General features: G+C 37.4%; 1 protein-coding gene across 1 annotated transcript in view; it reads left to right on the top strand.

Moving 5' to 3' along the window:
* Positions 1 to 25,190, top strand: part of DLC1 (DLC1 Rho GTPase activating protein) — a 235,961-nt gene that overhangs the window by 63,376 nt on the left and 147,395 nt on the right. The window contains exon 4 of the mRNA XM_075149158.1: positions 544 to 684. Coding sequence (XP_075005259.1) covers positions 544 to 684 — 141 coding nt within the window. The remainder of the gene's footprint in view (positions 1 to 543; positions 685 to 25,190) is intronic.

Below are 25,190 nucleotides of genomic sequence, written 5' to 3'. Positions count from 1 at the left end.
CAAAAAAGGAATGTAATCAGTGTCATTAAAGTAAGGGCATTTTAACCAGAAATAGCATTTGGCTGATAAGTCTCTGCTGATTCCAAAAAACTAGGGAGCTGTACCTCTGAATTATATAAACTGCTGGATGGTGATGTCATTTCAGCTGTGTAATGGTTTACAGATGTTCACTGAGCTTGCAACGCTGCCAGAGACAGAAGGTGGGAGCACACAGGAAATACTGAACATCAGAGAAAAATGTCAGACTCCTGCAACCCCAAACTGATTTTTCTTACCTTGCATTCTAACATTTAGGGGAATTATAGCTTTGATGTTAGTGGTGATTTATAATTTCAGAACAGCAGCTAATGCAAACCACCACATTGAAAAGGACAGCAAGTGAATGTGCAGGTAATGGAAAAGAATAAACGGAACTATCCTTACACACAGAATTAAGAACATATATTTGAGTGAGCCTGTCTAAATACTTCCATTATTTAGAAGAACTAGATTTTTATTTCATATTCACATTTACTAAAGAGACTTGCAACATTTTTTTTACAGGATGTTGAATCTGGTTCTGAAAGTGGAGTGGATGTTGCTTCAGTAGGTCACTCACAAACAAACTTGTCTCCTAACACCCATGCTCCTGACCTAGCATCTCCCTGTTCAGTAGCCAGCTCTGGAGCTAAACCAAAGGCTGGGGTGAGTACAAAGATTAGATTTTCTTAACTTCACTCATGTTATCAGGTTGGAAGTGAAATAACGATATTTTATACTATTCATTACATGGATTGTACAGCATTATGTGTGTGACACTGAAAAAAAAGGACTAACAATGCAGGTTGTCTCAAGGTGCCATTTGAGTAACAAACAATCCTAGAAGTTTCACATTTAGAAACACACTATTATCAGCTGATGATTATAATAAGGAGCTAATCCATTTTACTTTGGAAGATAAGGTTTCATGAAGTGGTATCAGTTGGAACACTTCCTAAATCTCATGGAGGAGAGCCAGAGAAAAAGGCGGTTGAATCATGTAGCCTAATTTATGATGCCCAAACCCAGTCACCCTAGTCCTCTTGAGAGGCTAAACTGTTGTGTACTCCAAACAGAGGTATTACCCTACTGAAGGGAGAATGTCATTCTAAGGACAAATTTGGCAAGCGGTTTCATATGCTGAGGATCAGAAGGAAGCCTCTGAGCATACAGAACCTTTCCTGCAGGTGCCAATGCACACTAGGTGGTGAGGAAGGTCAGGTCTGAGGCAAGGAGCCTCCTTCTGTATCCGCTCATAGATACATACAGCTATCAGGAACATGGTCCTTTCTTTTGCCATTGTCCATCTACTGAAGAATCCTTCTTCATAATGCTTCAGCCGTCAGCATGTGCAGAAAAGCTTGGATGTCCTAGAAATTCCTGACATACTTTCTGTTCCCTCTTGCACTTGCTGTTTCCACTCCCTCAAGAAGCAGAGAAATCTAGGCTCTTCTAAACTTCGCCCTGGCTGAAAAGACTTAGCGTAACTCCTGCTCCATCTGTTCACGAATTCAACCGCTGCTGCTAACCAGACCAGCAGAAACTCTGGGATAAAATATTAAAATATAAAGTGTGGTTAGCATAAATATATATGTTTATAACAGGTTTATAAAAAGTAAAATAGAGGCCAACTGTCATTTACTGCACCGCAATAACAGCAAGTTAACTAATGCCTTCGATTGAGGCAGTAACAAAAGTTCTAATAAATATTTACATTTAAGATTGTTCACTTGTACAAAAAGAAATTCACTTGTAATTTATCATCAGTACATAACTATAGCAAATAGAGAGCTCTGCACTCTGTCATTGCATACAATGCAGCACAAATTCTCAAATAAGTACATATGTTATGCTAGAAGGTGATATCCCATTTTGCCAGATCCTGAGAAGAGCGCAGACACTCTCTAAGGTATTAAATATCCCCTTTAAATTTAAGTTTCTCGACTAATATTGGGGAACTCTTAACACCTGGCTTTGCAGAAGTGTGGGTCACTTCCTTTGGAGTTAGGTATTATGTGTTAATTCACCTTTAATAAGTATTTATTTGACTTTTGCTGTGATGGATATATCATGCTGCGAATATTGCTTTATTATATAGTTTTTAATGTATAAGATTTTGGAGAGATCCTTTCTTTTTTTTTACTTTGTATAGTAACTGTGAATATTCAAAAAATCTCTGCTCATGTGTGGGTTGTAGAGCTACAATCCAAAGTCCCCTTTTGTTAACCCTTTTGGTAAGTGAAGTTAAATTTCCTCCAAACTCAACTCTCTTTCCTAAAGTTTTGCGTGCTGCAACTTACCACCCTCTATAGTGGGATTTGAGGATGGGCTGTTTTTTAGTAAGTATGTTCAGACAAAGACCATATTTTCATTTTTATCATAGTAGGTTTGATAAGTACAAAAATGTGCATAATTTTTGCTCAAGTGTAGATCTCTTGCAAACTGGGAAAAACAAGATCCTCTCAGATATGTTGTATTCCTTTTGGCTTTGGGCTTTCAGATTGCTTTGACTGCGTACCCTTCTGATCCACAAACTGAGTGCTAATGTGTGCTGTGGCTTCAACTGTTCAAAACTTCAGCTGCCTCCCTACTTGCGGTCAAGCTTTGTTTGAAAGCATAAGTTTTCTTGGAACACACTGGGGGAAAATAACCCTTAGTTCTCACCCTTGTGTATCTCTAGACCTGTTGTTCATCTGGTCTGCATGGCTAGGTAGTCTGCTGCTAGGTGCTTGACTGCCATCCCATACCACTAGAAAAGAAGTTCCGGTATTCTTCTCGTTGTGTTTAACATTGGGCTCTACTTTAGGATGAATCTTTTAAAAGGGTATATTGAGTGGCATCTCCTTGAAACACTGCCCGGAACAGGCATCAGGGATGGTTCTGTACATTGATGATGATTTCCATGTGGAAGTCACTCATAAGAATCCTCACAGTGTGTTTTTCTATCTGTAAGGGAGACTGTTGTCATCGTTTCTTTTTTTTTTTGTCAGAGTAGTTGGTATAGGAGTAGGTTTATTGTGTGCTGGAAACTCAGCAAGCTACTTTTTAATGATAATGGACTGTTTCAAAGATTTTACTTGCTTTTTGGTGTTTGCAACTGCAGATCTTCAAGGATTCCAGATGCTTAGTCTCCAAGGACAAGTTATTTTGTTGTGTTTATTAATAATATGTAAACAGGAGTACAATTGCAATTAGTTACATTATGGAATGATATGTGGTATTTTAAACAAACTATAGCAAACTGTTGACCGCATCAAAAGCAGACTGTACAATTAAAACAAGGCATTATGTGCAGACTTGGGGGTGGGAATAATAAGGGAGGAGATAGGGGTTCAAATCTAGTCCCTGATAAAGACCTTGGAAAAGATATTAACTACACAAGATCTTATCTTACAGATAGGAAATTTGTGTATAGACAAACTATGTCCATTCATGTTAATTCAGCTTTATAAAGATTTAAAACAAAATTCCTAACAATGTCACCATTTGCTGGAATTTACATAAGCAGAATTTGGTTTGATAATCCAGTGGAAATTATTCACTCATTGGTTTATGGAAAAGCAGGACATTTTAAATTTTCATGGGCAGATTTTATGAAATGTTAAACAAGCTTTCCAGTAGCAGAGCTATTCAGAATTGTATTTAAAATTCAGTATCAATTGAAATTTTCTTTGCAAATTAATAGTAGATATTCTTTTAAAGAAAATTGGGGGCAGGGTGTATTTACATACACAAGTTATTTAACATTTCATAAAAATTAACTTATGGATAGTCAAATCCATTATTGTCAGTGTGAATGCCTATGTGCAGTACACATATACATAAACATACACGTGCATGTGTATGGGCACAGAGTACTCCTTCTGGAATACAGGCATGACAAGGAAGAACAGGATTCTCCCCAGAGCATTATAGAAAGGTATTTCAGTAGAAAACTTTTTCTATGATTCTGCTGGGTGCAGCATGAAAGCCTTTGATATGCAGATGTACATGGTATTTTGGGCTTGTGAGAAGTATACAGTTGAATAACCTTCACCCTAAATTTAGGAATCTGCCACCATTATATATATCTGCCACCACCCCACCAGGGTAAAATAGCATAATGTGATCAATAGTGTGTTGTCCACAGTATAACAACTAACTCAAAATATACGTTTGGCAAGGTGCACAAATGGACAATCCTTGTGAAATAAGGATTCACATGTTTGAACACGTGAACACATTTTCCACGTTATTTAGGATTGGATAGTAAGAAATATTTTTGGCATCTTTATATTACTTATGTTTACAGAGTAAAGAATGTTCATGCTTCTATAATTAGTACAACTCTATGTTCCGGGTTTTTATTCACCAGGCTCCAAAATAGAGAATTATTTTTGAATATTAACACTTGAATATATACACTTGGCAAACATTAATCACATAGGAGCTGAAATCAGCTTAAAAAAATACGAAATTGACAGGCTTTTGCCCCAATGGTCATGAGAAACACTGGAAAATGGGAGTGTCTGGTCTGGATTTGGAGAGCAAGGAATGTAAATATCCTATATGTCATTGCCTTCTACAAACTAATACCACACATCTGGACACTTATAATATTGTTCAACAATAAAGACCAGAAACGATTTATTTTTAAATTTGGCTTGATTATTATAAAAACAATATGTGGCTACAGAATTTAAAATGTATTTTAATAAAAAAAGATCAGTTACAATAGTGCCCAGTTAAAAGCTAACTAGTTAAGGAAAGCTTGAATCAATTATCATTGTCTTTTTTTTTTTTACTAAATATAAAAAATTGGCTAAAGGACAATAGCAACTAAGCCTAAAAGTTGTGGCCAAATTTTTGTCCTTGAACATCTGCTCTGCAAAGCCTATCTGTTTTCTGTTCAGGTGAAAAAAAACAGCCATGATTATTTTCTACTGCTTTTCTTGGCAGTCCTATCCCTCTTCCTTCAACAGTGTCCAACTTAGCCCTAATCACGTTGTGCAAAGGTAATCAGAAATCTATTATCACCAGAATAGCTAGTATCTAGAAGATTGTTTTTCAGATTAGCTGTAATGACTCATTTAAAATGCATTCATTTCTCAAAGTGATTTTAGGCACCAATTATGCCTGCAAGTACCAAAAGACCTAGTCTGGCTATGCACTAGAATGGAATTCAGGTGCAGCTATTGATTTCAGTGAAGCCCTGGATGAGCTCAGGAGTCCACTTTCACAAATCTTGTTACTGGATTGGGACAAAAGGTTGTATTATTTAGATTACAGTTTTGCAAACTGTTCATTTGTATGTACTAAAATAATTTAGCATTTAACATATGCTTTTGATTCATATTATATTTTAAAATTTCAGCTGTTTAGAGAAAGCCAAATCATTCTGTGAAGACTAATTTATAGATTCGTAGATTAAGAAATAGAGTTCAAGTTCCTTGCTATTTTACTACACTGTTAACTTATGAAATGAAGCTAAAATTTGTGGTAAGTACAAGGAAAACTTGATTTCAGAATTAAATATTCATAAAGAATTATCAGGGCAGCAACTGTTTGAAATGTTTACATTTCCCACTGCATTATGTTTTGTAGTAAATCAATGAACTATGAGGTGTGCAAACATACACAGAATATGTCAATGAATTTGTGCAGACAAATTTTTCACAGTGGGTCATGCCACTTGAAAGGTGATAGATTTTGGTCTCGCTGAATCATACCTTTATTTTATATTTACTTATTTATTTATTAAAGTCCTTATATCACTTTTCTACATTTTGCTGATATTATGGTGTTCCGTGAATTCTTATTTTACTCATTCAGGAAAAACTGAAAGTTATTCTGGTAAGCATTAGGGAGAGAGACTCTTACTATGCAACATTAATTCAAATATTGTTTTTTTAAAACTTAAGAATTTTTACAAACAGAAGATGAGAAAAGACTTCAGAATCTGACCATGTTGATTAAGTTAGTATTGCCTTTCATCTCTATGTTTTAAAAAAAAGTGTTTTAGAAGAGAAGGTAAGGCAATTAATTATGAAACCAAATTTTAACACAATCACATTCTCATTTGAATTTTAACAGCCTACAAAAGTTTTTTTTTCAACAGATAAATTACCATGAAGCTACATTTGCCAATCATGTAGTAGAATCATAGAATCATAGAATCATTAAGGTTGGAAAAAACCTCTAAGATCATCGAGTCCAACCATCAATCCAACACCACCATGCCCAGTAACCATGTCCCTAAGTGCCTCATCTACACATCTTTTAAATACTTCCAGGGATGGTGACTCCACCACTTCCCTGGGCAGCCTGTTCCAAGGCCTGATCACTCTTTCAGTAAAGAAATTTCTCCTAATGTCCAATCTAAACCTCCCTTGGCGCAACTTGAGGCCATTTCCTCTTGTCCTATCGCTAGTTACTTGGCAGAAGAGACCAACACCCACCTCACTACAACCTCCTTTCAGGTAGTTGTAGAGCGCGATGAGGTCTCCCCTCAGCCTCCTCTTCTCCAGGCTAAACAACCCCAGTTCCCTCAGCCGCTCCTCATAAGACTTGTGCTCCAGGCCCTTCACCAGCTTCGTTGCCCTTCTCTGGACACGCTCCAGCACCTCCATGTCCTTCTTGTAGTGAGGGGCCCAAAACTGAACACAGGATTCGAGGTGTGGCCTCACCAGTGCCGACTCCAGGGGCATGATCACCTCCCTGCTCCTGCTGGCCACACTATTTCTGATACAGGCCAGGATGCCATTGGCGTTCTTGGCCTCCTGGGCACACTGCCGGCTCATGTTCAGCCGGCTGTCAACCAGCACCCCCAGGTCCTTTTCCTCTGGGCAACTTTCCAGCCACTCTTCCCCAAGCCTGTAGCGTTGCATGGGGTTGTGGTGGCCGAAGTGCAGGACCCGGCACTTGGCCTTGTTGAACCTCATACAGTTGGCCTCAGCTCATCGATCCAGCCTGTCCAGGTCCCTCTGCAGAGCCTTCCTGCCCTCGAGCAGATCAACGCTCCCACTCAGCTTGGTGTCATCTGCAAACTTACTGAGAGAGCACTCGATCCCCTCGTCCAGATCGTTGATAAAGATATTGAACAAGACCGGCCCCAGTATTGAGCCCTGGGGAGCACCGCTCATGGCCAGCCGCCAACTGGATTTAACTCCGTTGACCACAACTCTCTGGGCTCGGCCATCCAGCCAGTTTTTTACCCAGCGAAGAGTGTACCTGTCTAGGCTGTGAGCCGCCAGCTTCTCTAGGAGAATGTCGTGGGAGACAGTGTCAAAGGCTTTACTGAAGTCCAGGTAGACCACATCCACAGCCTTTCCCTCATCCACGAGGCAGGTCATCTGGTCATAGAAGGAGATCAGGTTGGTCAAGCAGGACCTGCCTTCCATGAACGCCTGCTGGCTGGGCCTGATCACCTGGTTGTCCCGGACATGGCTCGTGAGAGCCCTCAAAACAAACCGCTCCATAATCTTCCCGGCACCGAGGTCAGGCTGACTGGCCTGTAGTTTCCCGGATCCTCCTTCAGTAGGTAACAGCAGGATTATGCTGTGATTCTTACATGAACCTCTCAAAATTTTTTTTTGACTCTGGCTTCTTCCCCAAAGGAATCTGTATTCTGTTTTAAGTATAACTTCCTACGTTACCCCAAGTGTATTTTATTTTTTCTCAAATGAAAGAAGCAGCAAACTGCAAATGGCAGAGGTGCTTTTTCTTCTGTGAAGTCTTTTAAGCACCATAAATCTTAAAAGTGAGCGCTTTTTTTGCAATGAGAGTAAGCCACTCCTAGAATTTGAACCAAAACCACTGAATCCAGTTATGACATCTTTGACAGTGCTGCATGGGTCAGGGACAGTCTCTCTCTCTCTTTTTCTGTCCCTCAATATTGATTCCTGAGTGACCAAAGTGTATGGAAATTCACAGTGCAATAAAAGGTTTGCCATTTTATATAGCTGCAGTATGACCCAGGAAATACATGTAATTAGGCTGTCCACTTCTGTTTCCAAGTTCAATCCCAACACAATACTGGGACTTGCGACGTGCTAAGCGTGAAGATTTCTGAGTATTTCCAAGATGTCAAGTTGTACATCTACATTTCTGTCTCTTCTTACAACTGCTTTATAGCAGCTATGGTTATATACATTTTTTTTCTCATATTCCTCCTTTCTGTAGAGTTGCTGACACTGTCTTCAACACTGTATCGGTCCGGTTATATAGATAACTATTTTTTATAAGGGGAAGCAAAAGTTTATGACTTCTTCAGCAGTAACATTGCTAATTGTACTGTTTCTAATGTTAAGTACATTTTTCCACTGTATGCTGCCATCTGCTGCCTCGCTCTTGTAAATGAAGGGCTCCGCAGGGGACATCAGGCACTTAACACCGTGTCAGGCAGTCGTGCCCGTTAAAATATTTCATAATGGAACATACAGATTTTTCATCTTTACAAAAAAAAAAAAAAAAAAAGGCATTTCATCTTGTAGAGATGCAGTCCAAATATTTGTAAGATATGATAGACTAAAGGTTGACATTCTTCTGTGGGAATGAAGTTTTAATGGAAATTATAGTGGATGGAGATAGTTTTAGAAATATTAAAAAATTTCAGCTTAGACCTAAAAAGAATTGATTTTACAATAACGGAGGAAAAATTCAGCTCTTAATGGATCTAAGATGTTTGGAAGATTTTTAGATTAATCCCTTGAACTCTAAGTTTCACATTAGGAATTCCTCATTTTATATTCACACATGCAATAATTTATTTGTACATTAAGTGCTGGTATTCATAAAAATCATATCCCATTTTCAGCCAGCTACATAATTATTGACACCACATAACATCACAACTGCATGTGTACCACCATAGGAGGCATGTGGGTTCAAGAGCATTAAGTCCTTTATATTAGAGTGCTATGGTTCCTCTTGGCATGTTGCTTATTGCTTCAAGTGGACCCAACTGGGAGGAAAAAATACTGAACGTTGCACAGCCTCCCTGGAAGATAGTCTCTGTTTGTTTTGCAAAATCCAATGTGGTTTTCATTTTTCTCATTTTATTCAAGCTTCTTGTGTTTGAGAATAGGAAACTTTTCTGTAAGAAAAATTCACATTAAGCTAATAATCATACTTGAAGTTGCCAATACTCAAGTAGTTCAGCAGAAAATTGTGAGCAAGGCTGTGTTTATATTTAAAGGTATCATGCTTAAATGTGTTACAGTCTAATGTGTTATGGTTATGGCTGTATATAACGGGCCAAGAGGTCAAAATTCTTCAAGATCAGCTCAGACCTGTGAACAAGTCTTGCATCTTTTCTGCATGAGCTAAAAAAGCTGATGGAATTATCATTTCTGGTCACTTAGGGGAATGTTACTGTGGTAGGGAATCTAAAAACTGCAGTCCGGGCTCTCTGACATCCTGTTTGCATTTGGGCCTGGGCAAGACGATTCCCAAACCTCTCAGAAAGGAGAGGCAACCCATACTTTGCACTACTACTTCTTCATTGCAAGTCATATTTACTGATACTTGGAATCAAATCTGTTATGTTCTTGCACATCAGCATTGTGATTATTTGTACTGCCATATCTATGTTTGACAAATGGAAACTGAAATCTGTGACTGAAGGAATTGTGTTGCTCTCAGGACCAACATCCTTTTATGCAGCTTAAATTTAAATACTCAAGGCTTAATAGCAGGAAATAGCAGGAATCTATGTTGTTGTTAGATGATCATGAGCAGATGCAGAGAAAGAGAGCTTTCCAGGTTCTCTAAGAACAAATCATAAGAACATCAATCATATGAATCATATGAGGTCATATAATTTAAAATTTCAGCCTCAGTTTAGTTTCTTTCTTTAAACCTAATTCTGCAATCAGTTAAATGCATTTTCTTACACCAGTAAATCTGTTTAAATCAACAAGACTCTGCACGTCAGAAGTGTCACATGCATGTGGATATGTTTTTTGCAGAATTAAGACCTTGTGTCAGAGCTAAAGGATTTAATTATCAGAATTAATTACCACAAGGACTCAGAATACTTCTTCCCAACGCATTATGCCTGGTATCTTAAAAAATACATATAGAAAAACCATAAGTGACCTTTCCCACACATCAGGAAGTTTTCCTCATGCCTACTATGACTATATTCAAAGAGCTGACTCATGCTCCATTGACTACTAAGTAATGGTTATGTAGACACACCACAGGGCAGCCTGAGTTTGCATTCAGGCTCATGATATAAATGAGAGTCATAAGTCCTCCAGTTCCAAACGAATGCGTGATGCCTAGAAGAATTGCTGGTGTTCCATCTTACAAAAGTCGAGAGAGTCAGTTCCCTGTGTCAATTATTTAACTGCCACAATGTACCAGTAAGATAACATTGTGCATTCAGTCCTGCCAAGTACCATGGTCTAAAAAAATGTGTCAAGCTTCTGCATAAAAATGATGATAGGCTGAATTTCAGCAAAGAAGGTGTCTGAATACAGGAATATCATAAGAGCTGGAATGTGAAATACAAGAGTTCAGGCTACTACTCTAAATTACTGTGAAACTGGGGGAAAAAAAAGACATTCTAGAAAAATGTACGAGTAATAAAGAATAAATTACTCAGAACATTTCTTTTGGATTTTAGTACTTTTTCAAAATTAATGACTATGATAGCCAAAAACCCCCACCCCACCAACTTATGTTTCTGCCTCTGACTTACTGCTATGCATGCCAGGATTGTCTAGGGAACAGCTGAGGCTCATTCTGTGAACCGGTAGACATTAGTAAAAAAAATTTAGGAAAAATTGTGAAGTTTGAATATTACTTTTAAGTAAATGTAACATTATTTTTGTAATGAGAATATACCTTTTGATGCAAAATTAAATAAATAACATGGCTTAAGTATTGCAAAAAGCATTTGTGACCACAGGTCTGTATTCTGAGTAACACAGTTCAATCCTTGCTATTTGAAAACTGGTATTAATGAAGATTCATGTGACAGATTACTGACTCCGATTTTGGGGGAATGACTGTTCTATATAATACCTAACAAAAAGATCGCTATGCATAAATAAATCAGTTTTAATTAGTTGTTAGTCTATTTTTCAGTCAATATTTAGAAATGACACATTGTGACTTTGATAACCAGATGCTTTGACTGAAAAAAGAAGTGTAAGTGAATATTTATAAGTCACCTATTGACTAGCATGTTGTTCCCAAATTGTTTATTTTGTGAAAGGAAAGAAGTATGCAAACATCAATTTGCAAGTCGTTTTCACTGAGGGAAAAAAGTTGGGTTTGTTATTATCCATGGACAAAATAACCTGTTTAATTATTTGCACGCCTTTCAATCAAATAGAGGCCTCTCATGGTGTCACGCTTACTGCCAGGTGCCTTGTCTTCCTCCAGTGGTTTGTGGATATGCACATACTGTCTCATTTGCTAGCACCTTCCAGGTGAAAATTATAAATAAGAAGTGACTTATTTCTTCTAAAAGCTATTTGTAACCATTAGGTTAAAGGGTTAAAAGCTTAAATATTATGGTGATGGAAACAGTGGGTGGACATTGTCAGTGTGAATGCAGAAATGAGAGGTCTTCTGCAGAAGAGTTGAAATTCCTTTAAGACAAAGAGCCTAAAGAACTTTCAAAACATAGCAAATAGCAAATTTTAGATGGGCTTACATTGACACTATATTGAATATTCTGTTTTATGTGCCATAGACCGATTTAGCAGTGTTGAGATCAGAGATTCAGCTTGCTTTATTAGGAAGGAAGCAAGCAAAATTACACTTTGTGTAAACTTCAGTGTACTTACATTTAAAAAAAATGTTAAAGCTTATCTAAAAATGTTTTTCTTCATAAGTAAATCTTTCTTTCATATTAAATCAGTAGGAGAAAGCTCAGTTTCTCTAGCCATTCAGAAATGGTAGGTTTGATAGAATGAGAGGATATCAATGTCTTTTTTTAACTTAAACAGCTCTGATATGAAGCTGGTTGAGTCTGAATTTTTGAGAGCTTGCTGGGCTTTGCTTTCCATGGCAATATGTTCTGAATGTCAGACACTATGTGAAATGTTCCCATTTGTTCTCCAATTTTATTACCTGATAAGTTTAGTACAAGTCTCTCTTTTGTGCTCTTCCATATGGACTGAGTTGAATCCTTACCAAGTTTCCCCTTTTTTTCTTCAAGTTACTTAAATATGTTTAACTGTATGTCAGTATGAAATTCTAACTCTTTTTCAGCACCTGCTAAGAAAAGCTTACATGACATTTATATCACTGTGTTTTTTTAAAAAAAATACTTTGTAAATTTTCTCTGTCAGCATGTAATCCATATAGTGCATCTCTGTATTGAAGAACTCAAATCCCATAATCCAGCTCAGAATTGTTGTTGCATGTATAAGCAAAGATGGGAAAAATTTTTAAATCACTGTCAGTTAGAAGCCTGTGAGTGGAAAATTGTTGAAAAAGATGTAAACTTATTCTTAATGTCAACAGGGTAAAGAATTTATTTTCCCTGAAGAAAAACTAACTTCACTAAGCAGTTTTATTAATGGAATTTTTGGTTTTGTTGTTTAAATTGCATGAGGTGTATACATCTGAATGGGGTTGCATTAGTTTTGGTATGAGACAACACTTGCAAAAGAGATCACTACAGGAGATGATGATTGGTATAGGTGAGATACATAGGGAGTAATCACGTACTACTTCTTAAAAACAAAGGACAATCTTTTTTAAAGGTTAAATCTGTGGAACTTATTGATGTTTTGGAAGGTAAAAGTAAATGGGTCTCAAAAAGTGCTTGGACATTTTTGGGGAAAAAGTTTATAACCCATCAAAACAGCATACAGAAGCTTCTGCTTATTATCATTACAGTCTTAATGTCAGTCGTGATGAAATCCTAATGCAGGAGTTTCATTTGAGTCAAGAGCCACAGTTTTCCAGCCCCTTCTGTTGGGCCTGTCGATTGCAGTACGTGTATGTCCTATAGCTGCCATTGGGATTGCCATGTTTTTATACACATCCTCTAATCTACTGCAGGTCTCGGGGAGAGAAAAATAGTCTAGACTGATCTAATACAACCATAGACATGCTCTGAACCATAGACAGCTGGACGTAGAAGCCCTTATACGGGCTATTTCTCTTACATGGAAGCTTTTTCTGTTGCATAGAGCTTTATCTCAATATAACTTGTCCTAGTGACATGCCTTCTCTGTTTCATGCCTGATAGAGCATTTCAGAGCAAGCCATAAATGCCAAACATTACTGGGAAACTCTGTTGAAAAGAAGGAATCTGAAATCTTCTGTAAAAATTGTACTGAGATGTACTGCATCAATTATTACATCTGTACATCTCACCATTTTTAGAATTCTGTCTCTTTGAAAGGAAATAATTGGAAGATATGGTAGGGTATGAATTTCACCACATGCAGAAGACTAGCATAAGGATTTTTAATGATGTAATTCCTTAAAATAGTGTTGAAGAGCATCTTACTGTGTTGAAATGAGCAGAATATATTCATTATATTAATGAACGTCATGGAAACAGAAATATTCATAGGTTTGTAACTGTTTCCATCCTGTTCAGTAATAACTCAACAAGATATCTCAAAATCTCCAGAACAAAGGAAAGAGGGTTCCAGAAAAGGTCAGTAGGTCCCCTTGCTGGTCAGTAGGTCCCCTTGAAGAAGTGGAAAGGGAGAGAGCTGCTTGGAGACTTACTGCAGAAAGCTAGGTTGCAGGTTTTCTGGGAACTACAGATTTTAAAGCTGTGAAAAAACTTGAACTTTTGCAAGTAGACCAATAGGTGACAAAAGCCTGGAACTTTATTCAGTCCAACAGTGTTGCACAAGACTTTCAGCTAGGATAAACTGTTGTTAGATGCTGAATTGTTGGTTAACTTGTAATTTGCCAAGGGCAACTTCAGCTTTGGTTTTGGATAGCTCTATGAAGAAATCCATTGTTTCTCTATCAGACTCTGTGAGTGCTTATTACATCTTGCTAGGAATTAGATCACTGGGAGAGAAGCAGTCAAACTAAATAGCACAGATTGAAAATCATCTTGTGGACTGAGAGCCACAAGACCCTTACCTTATCCCTCAGCTATTCAAGAGAAGGGAAAGTTCAGAGTGATTTGAAGATGGAGAAAATAGTGTCATCTCAGGAGTTCATTTGTAAGGTAATGCTGGTTTAGGGGTGCAGTTGTGTCCCAAGCAATACTACTTTTTTTCTCCTCTCCTGCATGACATTTATGCAAGGAGGGGATTCAGATCACCCTGCTGTCCCATGCTAGTATTGTCATGCAGAGCAGGTGAGACGCACTATGATTACAGGTATAGCAATCACATTTGAGCTGCTTAAAAACTACCAAGAAACCTACTGCTTTGAGCATCTGCTATGCTAATCTCCAAAGTGATAATAACGATTAGTGGCTATTTAAACTGATATTAAAAATGTTGTCTTGACAAGATTGGAATTTTCTATTTATTATAAAATAGTGTTACTTACTGTAAAACTGTTTTCAACTAATCTCCTAATATTCATATCCAAAAGTTTGATACTTGATGGGACTTTGGCCCATGTTGACATGTTATGAAATTTGAATGTCTTTTGGCAGAATTGTGTAAATAAAAACAGGAAAGAGCAGAATGATTTTAAAATGATGCTTTACTTTAGCTTAGCTATGCTCCTGAATATTTAAAGCGGTCTTTTTTTCTGTTTTTTTCTTCTTTTTTTCTTTTCCCGTGTTTTTTTGTCTTTTTCTGTTTCTTTTTTGTTTCTTCTTTCTTTTTTTCTCTTTCTCCTTTTCTCTCTTTTTTTTTTTTTATTTTCTCCTCTTTTTCTTCTATTTTCTTTGACTCTTCTGCCTTCGTGACTTTTATTCTGGATTTGCATCTTGCATTAAAGTCAGGACAGTTATTAACACCAAATCATACCCACCCTGCTCCAAAGTACACTTTGTCTTCCCTGTGGTCCATGGCTGTCTTTCACCAGATCAGTCCCAGCAAGATCACTGGCATGGTTGTGCAGCCACAGCTTTGCCTATCCCTACAAGCATTTGAATTACTTCTCCTCTTCTTATATGCAGCTGGATAACTTGTCTACCTGTGACTTGAACAAGGTAGAAGAATTATCAGCATTTATAGCAAACATAGGTATTAGATGTTTTCCAGGCCATGGGCTGAAGACCAGTGCCTTTGGGGGACAAGTACGTCACTAATAATTGTTGTTTATGCTGTCAGTCTTGTTAGTACTGAATTCAGCCTCCATGAATCCGTGCCTCCACTTGCAGCTGTGGTTATTTTAAGTGTGCTATCAGCTAAGTGATTTTGGGGGGATTTGTGATGTCTGAAATAATGTGCATTTAGCTGAAGAGGGAATATGCAAAACCTCAAGAAAGAAAAGCTGTGTTAAAGGGAAAAGAAACAATGTAGTATGTAAATATGCCTTTTCGTGAGAATTTCCTATGTTTTATCTAAGAATTTCAGGCTTGAGTCAAGACAAGTAAGGGAGCGCAGAACAAGGGGACAAAGACACAGAATTTGAGTTAGAAAAGCGACAACAGTTTAATCTCTCTACCAGTAGATGGAGAGCACAGGAAAGTAGAAGCATGCACATGCAGAAGGAAGAAAAAAACCTTGCATCAGCTTCTTGAAGGGAATGAGAGATGAAAGAAGAAAAAAGCAAGAAAGTAGGGGGAGGGAACAGATTGCAAAGTAGGAGAAAATTGAAAAAACTGGATTCTAAAGGGTAAAGAGGAAACGGCAAGACCTAAATTCTCAGCTCAGTCAAATCAGCTTGTGTAGTAAATAAATATCTAGATTATCTTCTTTCATGGCTCGTACGTGGTATTCTTTACTCCTGGAACACAGTTTGAAAACGTGGCATGAATAGTTTGCATTACTGGAATGGAAGAAATCCGTCTGCCTTTTCAAGCACTTTTCCAGACACAGACATGCTGTGAGTGACATCATGGAAAACCATTTCTTCTTGTCCTTTACATACGCCTCTTGTAAGGAATTCTCTTGCTCCCGCGCTCTCTTTCTCCCTGTCTCTTGCCCTCTCTGTCTCTCACTCTCTGCTACATCTCACTTTGTGCTTTCTTTCTTTCTCTTTTTTCTTCCTTTTTTTTCTTTTCTTTCCTTTTTTTTTTTTTTCCCCTGGTCTTCAAAGCCAGGGTGGGAGCAAGGGAACTGGTTAGCTCTCTGTTTAATAGTTGAAAGAGCTTGGTTTGGGGTTTTTTAATGCACAAAATGCCTCTCAGTGAGACATGCCACACATTCTGATCTCTCTCCTTCAGGCAGTTACACACTATTAAATATGGGGTTGGAAATGACACACGTCTGGAAATACAGAAATGAAACAGCCTTCCACTTTCTGCACTGCACTATACAATGAAGGTGTTGTAAATTGTTAACTGAATGGCATGGGCTTCTAATTTGTTGGGCTTTCTATAAATAGAAACTGTACATTCCAGTGCATTGCCACTTTTTATTTTCTTCAGATTAACTACCGTACATTGAAGCTTTCTGTGTTCTAACATAGAGATTAGCAAAGATTTTGTTTGTCTGGTTTTATTCCCTAAAACATAGTTTGCACTCTGAAACTTTGTTCTATGTACCTTCTCTTACTGAACTATCTTTATGGTATTTTTGTACTATCCCTATTTTAAAAGAGAAGTAAAATCCAAACAACCTATAATGGTACTTGAGGTATTCTCTGTATTCTACAACACAATAAATAGTGAAATATGATTATTGTATATTAAATAATACTGCACACTTCATTTTGAAGTTTTGGGTTCCCACTCTGAGAAGACAACATTGTCTATATGTGAGTGGCACTAGACTGGGAAGTTTATTCATCCATAGTAGTTTGTTAGGTGAACAAAAACCCCACACAAGAGGCAGCCGGTGAGGAATTAAAGGCCAATGAGACTGAAGACTGCAATGTGAATAAAAAGTAGGATTTCATTTCAGAGAAGGGAGAAGACTAGATGACAGAATTAATCTCTCAGTAGCCCATGATCCTGCAGAATGCTACCACTCTCTTTACAAAGCTCTAACTCTCAGTCCAGCATATTTTATATTGCGGTAGTATAACCTTAGGAGTGTTCAACACAGCTTACGAGTATTGATGAGTAAATGGGAGATTAGATAAATGTGAGATTAAATATACCATTTCTTTAAAATGTGATGAGTTTCAAAGCACCTCAAATGATTGGCCAAGATACATCTCCTTGAAAGCCTGAAGGAACTTTAAGATAACAATATTTAAAATGCAGCATTTGCTGCAATTGGCAGGTTTATCTAGAAAAAGTGAAATTAAGTATAGACCTTTCAGCTGAACAGGAACATAGTTAATATGTTGAATGAACAAAAAGTTCAGCAATTCAGTATCTCACTGGAGAATTAGTGGGGTGATAGGCATAAGGCAGATAGCCAAAACGTGACAGAGAATAATACAGCCAATTTTATTTCCAGCTTCCAAATTGTTAAAACTAAACTATGTTGGCTCATTGTGGAGCTTTGCTACACAGTCACATGCAATTTTTCCAATTCTTCTTTTGCTGCTTTGCCAATACAAAAGTAGTTCAAGAAAGATCCAGTTTTGCTGTTGCCATCACGGAGTGATGTTTCGACATACTTAGGGATTTCAGAGTGTTTTGAGATCTCTGTATTCTTAGGAGAGGGAAAAAATCTTTAACGGGTTTCTCAGTTTAGAACATCCTGTGGATAATCTCTTGGAAATACAGAAATTGTAAGAGGGGGGAATCAGAGCACATAGACTCTATGTTAAGAAAAGGCAGAGATTTAAGATTTATTTTTAAAAATTCAGAGATTCTGGGTACCTAGAAGACATCCTGGAGGACGTGTAATTGTCCAAAATTTTCTTAATTGAGCCACTAATTAGTAATTTCTGAAAATTACTAGAAGGACAGATTTTTTTAAAACTATTTAGATGTTTAAAGGCAGAAGTAGACAGCTGCTGAGCTGAACAAACACAAGGGACCTACCTGCCACTGAATGTTGTGAATTGCATCTCATGTGACCTCCAGGACTAAGATATTTCCAGGAAGGAAAACCCTGTTGCTGTATCTACTTGTGTTACCTCTTTAGCTGAACAGTTTTCACTAAGTTTTATGCTTCTGAATTACTTTTGAAAATGTCTTGGTAATGTCTTGCCTATGTATTCAGTAATCTGACTGTACACACTGAAAACCTTAACCTGAGTGTTCTTCCAAAACTCCTTGCTAGAGTGATAAATTCTCCAGAAACTCCCCAGCTAAGGAAGCAGGAAGGCAGAAGAATGAAATTCTTCCTATGATTATTTTATTACTTGGTCCTGATTGCTCAGAAAAAAGGTAGGGAGAGAGGGAAGGGAGAATGGATGCTAAAGTACACACTACAAATAGGAACTACCTTCTTGCAGGTAAAGATCAGGGGAGAAGCACTAGGACTATTTAGCTGAATCTGACTAGGTTTACATCTCAAAGTATGCTGAAAGATGTCACAGGTCTCATATTAAATCTTTGAATATAGAGAGCTTTTCTCATTTGAAGTGAGTTGCCTCTTTCCAAGAAATATAGACAAATTTAATATTTTATTTTAAGACTTCTGCACCCTTTTTTATTTACATATCTACCTATGATTACCTATCACTGAAAATCTTCATCAGGTATTCCATTACAGCACTGAGGCCACCTCAATGACAGAAAAAACATTGTCAAGAAAAAAGGAGACCAGGGAGTTATATGTTCTCTTCCTTGTACTTTTAAGGTGGAAGAACTTATAATTTATCCCAAAGGCCTAGGGAGAAAAGCAAAATTTCCAGAAGTCTCATTGACTTTATATTAAAAGTCCTTTTTTGTAGGTGGCTTGGACATTTGGGACTTAATGAGGTTAAACTTACAAGTACTTTTGAAAGTGGGCGGCTCCTCTTCTTTTCCTCTTTTTCTTTTCATGTTCCAAAGATATTTGCATTTTTCTGAAGTAGTTGTTCCCTTCATTCATCTCAAAACAACACAGTACTAGATTCAACGCAGAGTTTTCTCAGTTATGGGCTGAAGTTTGTGCACACATAGAATGCAGGTAGTTTTTCCAAACAAAGTGCTACCATAGAGAATCTCTGATAATGTTTCCCTGACCTACATGATATTTATAGAAATATTTTCTATTTCTTCTTTTTTTTTTTTTTGTGGGTCCTTTGACACACCTATTGGAAAATATTTAGCTGATAGATGAGATTATTTGCCAAAGGAATTTTGAAGACCGAGAACATTTGAAGAGCGAGACCTTGAGTCACTGAGACAGACCCAATCTGTCTTGTAACTTTATTCAGAATTTCACAATCCTTGCTAAACTGCAAGATAAGGGCCAAAGGCAACAAACCAGCAGGAGCCGACTCAGAATGTGCCAAAGTTCATAGAATGGTTGCTTCAGGCTGGAGTTTGTTGACCCTTAATCACTCGGGGTCATCAGCAGTTCTGCTGCAGGGCCCTGCAGAACGTGAGTCCGATCAGATCTCCCGCTGCTGCTGTCCGGGCTACCGGGCAGAGTGAAAGCTGGGATACACAAATTCCAAGGCAGCATTTCATGGGTGTCTGCCTGTCAACATGCTCTTTTGGACTACCATCCTTGTGTAACGCATGTGTTTTCTAATTCTAAACTTCCTCAATCTCTTGCAAATGGTGTAGGTGGAGTTAATCACAGTAAAGGCAGAAGATCCCTTCCAGTTAGCATACCTTTTACGCTTTCAGTACTGTGTTTTGGCATTAATTGATATTAGTGTAAGCACGTACTTAGACAGATTAAGTTTTAGATCATTTTTTGTTAAGTCACAGTAATAACATTGTCAAGAAATGCCCTTTTCCTGTTATGTCTCCTTTAGCTATTAGTATTACCTTTAATGATCGTATTGTAGTGAGTATGCTAGACTACTGTAAAGTAGTAGTGTAAAAGATTGCTGTAGGGAAATAAATGGCATTTCAGGCCCTAATCTTGCAACAAATCCAGCATGTAAGCATGCACTGACAAAAACATGCTTCAGTCTTGTGATCCATGACTTGTACAGAGTAGTAGCTACTAAGAAATATTAACTAATTTAACAATGATGTCATTCATGGTATAATAAAATCTTTAATGCATGTTTTTATGGGCTCTATCAAACATTTGGGCAGCTCACAAGTTTTGACAAAAGTCATCTTCATGGCTATGATAAAACTTTAAAAAATATCTCATTCCTACAAGCTAAACAGGCATTTAAGTATAGTCCATCCAGCACATAAAATACATAAAAATGTTCGAAAATTCTTCCACTGTCTTCAAAAGATCCAGAATTGTCAGTGTTTTTCGTAATCCTATTATATATGAAAGAGGCAAAAGAGAGAGGAGGTGTAAGGGCATATGGGCCTCTGGAGCAGCTATGTGCCGCAGGGACTGAGTGTTTGGGAGTCTTCGGAACTGGATGATCCTCTTTGAGGGGAAACTGGAAGTGGTGGAAAAGGAAAGGATAATGACAGTTCATGTTTCACTATAAATGAAAAGATGAAACAGTTCATGAAGAAAATAATCTGGTCATTTGACTTTTAGCAATGCCAAAAAAAAGGAAATAAACATACCTTTGGAAAGAATCTGTAAGCATACTGTACTTTTTAAAGAAAAAATATTCTAGATCAAAAAATATTCTAGATTCTGTATATGTTTAGGATTATGAGATCCTAAATGCTTCAGAAAAATACTCATGTTACTCAGGGTAACATTCACAATTGCAGGTAAAGCTGGAATATGGGAGACTAGATTCCTTCACATGTTTCCTCATAAGGACCCTCCCCACATACATCAGCAAAGCTATCTCATTTACTGTTCCTAATGCTTTCTGTAGCGTACTCTACCCCAGCAGATATGTGGGGTATCTGAAAAAAAGTTTTATATCAGTCAAGATCCCAGTGTTCCCAGACTACTTAAAACATTAGTTTTAAGTGACACAAACGATAATTTTCCTTGTACTCCCACATCAGTCTGCATGAGGATTCTTGCTTTATACTGGTTACATTCCTTCTGGTGTATGGGTAATTCTTCTGCCCTGTTTGTACAGGATCTTGCACAATGAGGTAGTGGTTCAAGTCTGTGGCTTTTGAGTGCTTCAGTAATACAAATAATGTTGTCACCACTTAAAAATAGGTTTGTGAAGTGTAAGCATGTCTGATCTTGATGAGAATGAAAGCAAAAATACTAGCAGGCTACCAATATCACGATTATTCTTATTTTTTAAATTGCTGCAAGTATGCTGTTTAATTTCACTAACAGTCCTACTTCAAGAAGCTTTCAGTGTAAAATCCAAGGTAAGAGAGTTCACGCTAGAAGTCAGACAAAAAAAATTACAGAATTATTAGTGAGTAAAAAATTTTCTAAAACATTTTCTCATTATCTTCTTTTCAAAGAACAATGGGCTAGGGACAGCATTTGACATGGGAAGGGATACTTATAAGTCTTTGGGGAAATAATAGTTCAGAGAAATCAATGATTGATGGTACTTGGTAAACTGGGATTGAAAATTCATTGTATACCAATAGAGAAAGACATGAATAAGCCAGTGGACAAGGCATCTATTTGCACGTTTGTCATCCAGGAAAGAAGGCATACTGGGAGAAAGAAACAAATCAGGGGGGTCAAAATCTCTCTTGGAGTAAAGATCAGAAGCAGGGAACGAAAGAATAACAACGAAGATACTGATTTGGACTGTGTTAGGTAAAATATGAAGGTGATGACTGATAATTTCCATCTGAAATTGGTGGGTCTTGACTATCTCTACAAATGAAGATGAAGATGCAAACAGTTTCAGACAGCAAATACAAGGAGTAATTTGTATTTTGGAATATGGAAATTGTGTATTAAAAGTATAATTCTAGGAACACACACAGTACATAACATGATAGGAAAATATAAATGAAGAATTAAGTAGGAAGCTTAAATACAGGACTATTTTTATTGATACAAAATGGACTGAGAAATTAAAAAAAAAAAAAAAGCCTGCACATATTTTTGTCTAGTTTGATTTTTCTTTTTAAAGACTCCTCTCTCCTAGCTATTAAAGAGTGGCTCTTTATCATTAAGCTGTGTGAATAAATTTTATCTTCTTCAAAAACCACACATCATTGTCATCTACTAGCAGATAATCTTTAAGATTTGCTGGAAAAAAACTGGCATGTTTTTGCATTCCCTGCTGTCTTGTGATCTGACAGTATTATTAGCCAGTTCTACCCAAAAAACACCATCAGTATCACCTTCTAAAATGAGAAATGGACTCAGTTCTTCCAACCAGTAAATCACCATCCCATGTGAATCTACGTGGAGTATGCAACTTGTTCCATAAAATGCACGGGAAATTCTTTCCTAATTCCCATTGAGTTCTGTGTGGTCATCTGAAGTTCCCACAGAAGCAGTACAAGCTATTAAATTTCTCCTTACTGTTTTCACTGAAGTTTTAGTAGCTCAGCTCCTCAAACTAGTAATTATGCTGTTACTATGTTTGTGTCTCATGGGCTGTGTGTGTGTATGTACGAAGTTCCCATTGTTGCAAGCATCAGTGCAGGTCAGCTGTAAAGTTCAGCAGTGGGAGCTCTGGTGTTTACCACACATTTCTGTTTCCACTGCTGCATCAAAGAGATCTGCTCTGACTGTCAGATTCTGGATACTCTGGAACTGACTCTCACTCAGCTGAGCAAGTATTTTCCCAAACAGTGCAGTTGTCCTTCCATTAAAAGGCAGTACATGAGGAAAATTATACCAGTTCCGTCTGTGACTCTTCCAAGTCTTGGCCCAAGCAGCTGTTCATTAAAACTGTGCTGAACCCACTGTGTTAAAGAGGTGTGTTCTTCACCTACAGGATGAATTCGTCCAAATGAGAAAGACTAACAGAGCATTTCATTCTAGTATTCCTGCTCTAGTGTCCATTTTATTTTGGAATAAAGTAATTTTTAAAGATTTTGGTAATTTCATTTATAGGTAGTAGGAAAGTTGTTCACAAAGTCTGTATAACGGATTAAACAATTACATATAATAAGTAAGTTCTTAAGTTACTTTGAGAAAATTATTTTCAAGCATTACAGATGGGAGTTGATTAACAAATACTTTGGTTATCATAGGCTGCATCATGTGAGAAGGCATTTTAAACAAAGGTTCAAGATTCTTTTTTACATGGCTCCTCTAACTAAACACTAGAGGATAAATCAAAATTCTTATCCCCTTCTGATCTACTCTTATTGCTCAGAGTGGAGGATAATTGTTTTCTGAGTCCTTTCTATAGCTGGCAGCAGGACACAGACTTTGTCTTATTGTTGGATTTGTGAGCTAGGTGAAAGAAGGCTCTCTGAGCATGAGGCAGCTAAACAGTTCCACCTCCTTCCCCCATGAGATACAACATGCCATGGGCATGACATGACCCTTATTTAAAGGGGTACATTCTGTTGGTTCCCAGGTACCAACCCTCTCAAATTCTATTTCAGTAGCAGCTTGTAAAACTGACTGGGCAAGTAACACATCTAATGAAGGTGAGGTTGAATTGACCAAAGCAACATCAATTGCTCTAGCATTTGAAGTCAGAAAAGATCAGGGAAAAAGATAGTCTTTAGTGATCTAGGACACAACTCAGTGCTTGCCAAAGTTGAGGAAGGCTTCCCATTGATTTTTCTTAAGTTTAATTACCAAAATTCCTGTGGTAGAGCTGTAACAGTGTTCAGGGTTTTACATGGGATCATGCTCAGTGATTACTTCTGGAGAAGTTAATTTATCCACAGGTAATTCAAATTAAATAAATACTCACACATGGAATTGGGGTTATTTTTGTCACTTCAGGAGAAGTGAATACTTTTATAGTATATCATATCTTCAGTTCCTGGTAAGCACTGAGGAATCAGCCCAAAGGATAATGAGTGGTTTGACAACTGTAGGTAGGAATGTGGAAAAGATATCTAAGGGTGGACGGCTTTTAAGTCTTGCCAGCAAAGGTGTAAGAAGATTCATTTGCTACAGAATGCAATTAAAGTTCAACCTTGCAATAACATTCATTTTCACAGCAAAAGGGTACTTAAGTGTTGATACAGCTTATTAGAAAAGGCAGCAGATTGGAACCGTTTTAAGTCTTTAAAACAAATTAGGTTAATGCCTATGTAACAAGGTTGGATCCTTCCTTCCTGCTTGTCTTTGGAAAGGTGTGACATGGTTGCAGAGGCCTCTCTTGTTCCAGTAGTTCCCATGCACAATCATTTCTTTCCTAGATTATGGGAAGATCAAGATTTGTCCAGAATCAGTGCGCCTGCAACATTCTTGCCTTAGTTTTTCAGCAAAATAGGAACTAAAATAAAACCTCACTTTTGATTTCATCACCTCTAGGCATCAGAACAGGATGATTATGCCTGGCTGGTCAGGGGTATTCGGAGGACAAAGGACCAGCTATTTTTTTCTCTGAAGTATTCATCAGAAATTGAGATAGGATACAGAGCAGAGAGGACCAGTGATCTTACAGAGACTCTCGTCTCTCCTGTATGGCATATACTCTCAGTACTAAACCAATCTTCAAGAGTATTCTCCAGACACAACTAGCAGAAATAGTGATTTTTTTTCCCCTTCATCATAATGTCCTAAACAAAATATGCCTGTTTTTCTATCATCTGGTTATTTAAGTTAATTTACTAAATTAATTTGTTGCTGAACATTTATGACCCACAGCCTGAATCTCTCCTGAACATTTTAGTCTTGTGAAGATTACTTATTTGAACTGGATGATAGATAATTGCCTATAAGACACAGAGATCTGACTAGCTGCTCTGTTCTACTTGGTTTCATGCAATTTCTGTGATATTGGATCCAGGCTCATAAAAGCTGAAAATACTCAGATGGAAATTTTGAGTTGTCTTATAAAAAAAACAAAGGACGACCAAAAAAAAAGAAAACCTAGGAGAAAAGATAACTGCATTAATGACATTTTTTAACTACTAGAATACCTAAGTATGTTAAACAACTTGCAAAAGAAATAAGAATAACAGCGAGTAATAATTTTCAGTACTTTGTAATTAGTGATGGTCTTACAAGAATTTAACTGCTATCCGAACAATGAGATTTTCAATGACAGCCAGAAATCTGTAGCTGCAGCAGCTTTTATACAGCTTCATATGAGAGAACAGAGTTCTTGAAGATAGAGGCTATCTG

The sequence above is a fragment of the Calonectris borealis genome, chromosome 4 (assembly GCF_964195595.1).
Source record: "Calonectris borealis chromosome 4, bCalBor7.hap1.2, whole genome shotgun sequence".
In the NCBI taxonomy this organism is placed as follows: domain Eukaryota; kingdom Metazoa; phylum Chordata; class Aves; order Procellariiformes; family Procellariidae; genus Calonectris; species Calonectris borealis.
The sequence above is the reverse complement of the archived record's forward strand: the minus strand, read 5'-3'. Positions and strand labels throughout refer to the sequence as shown.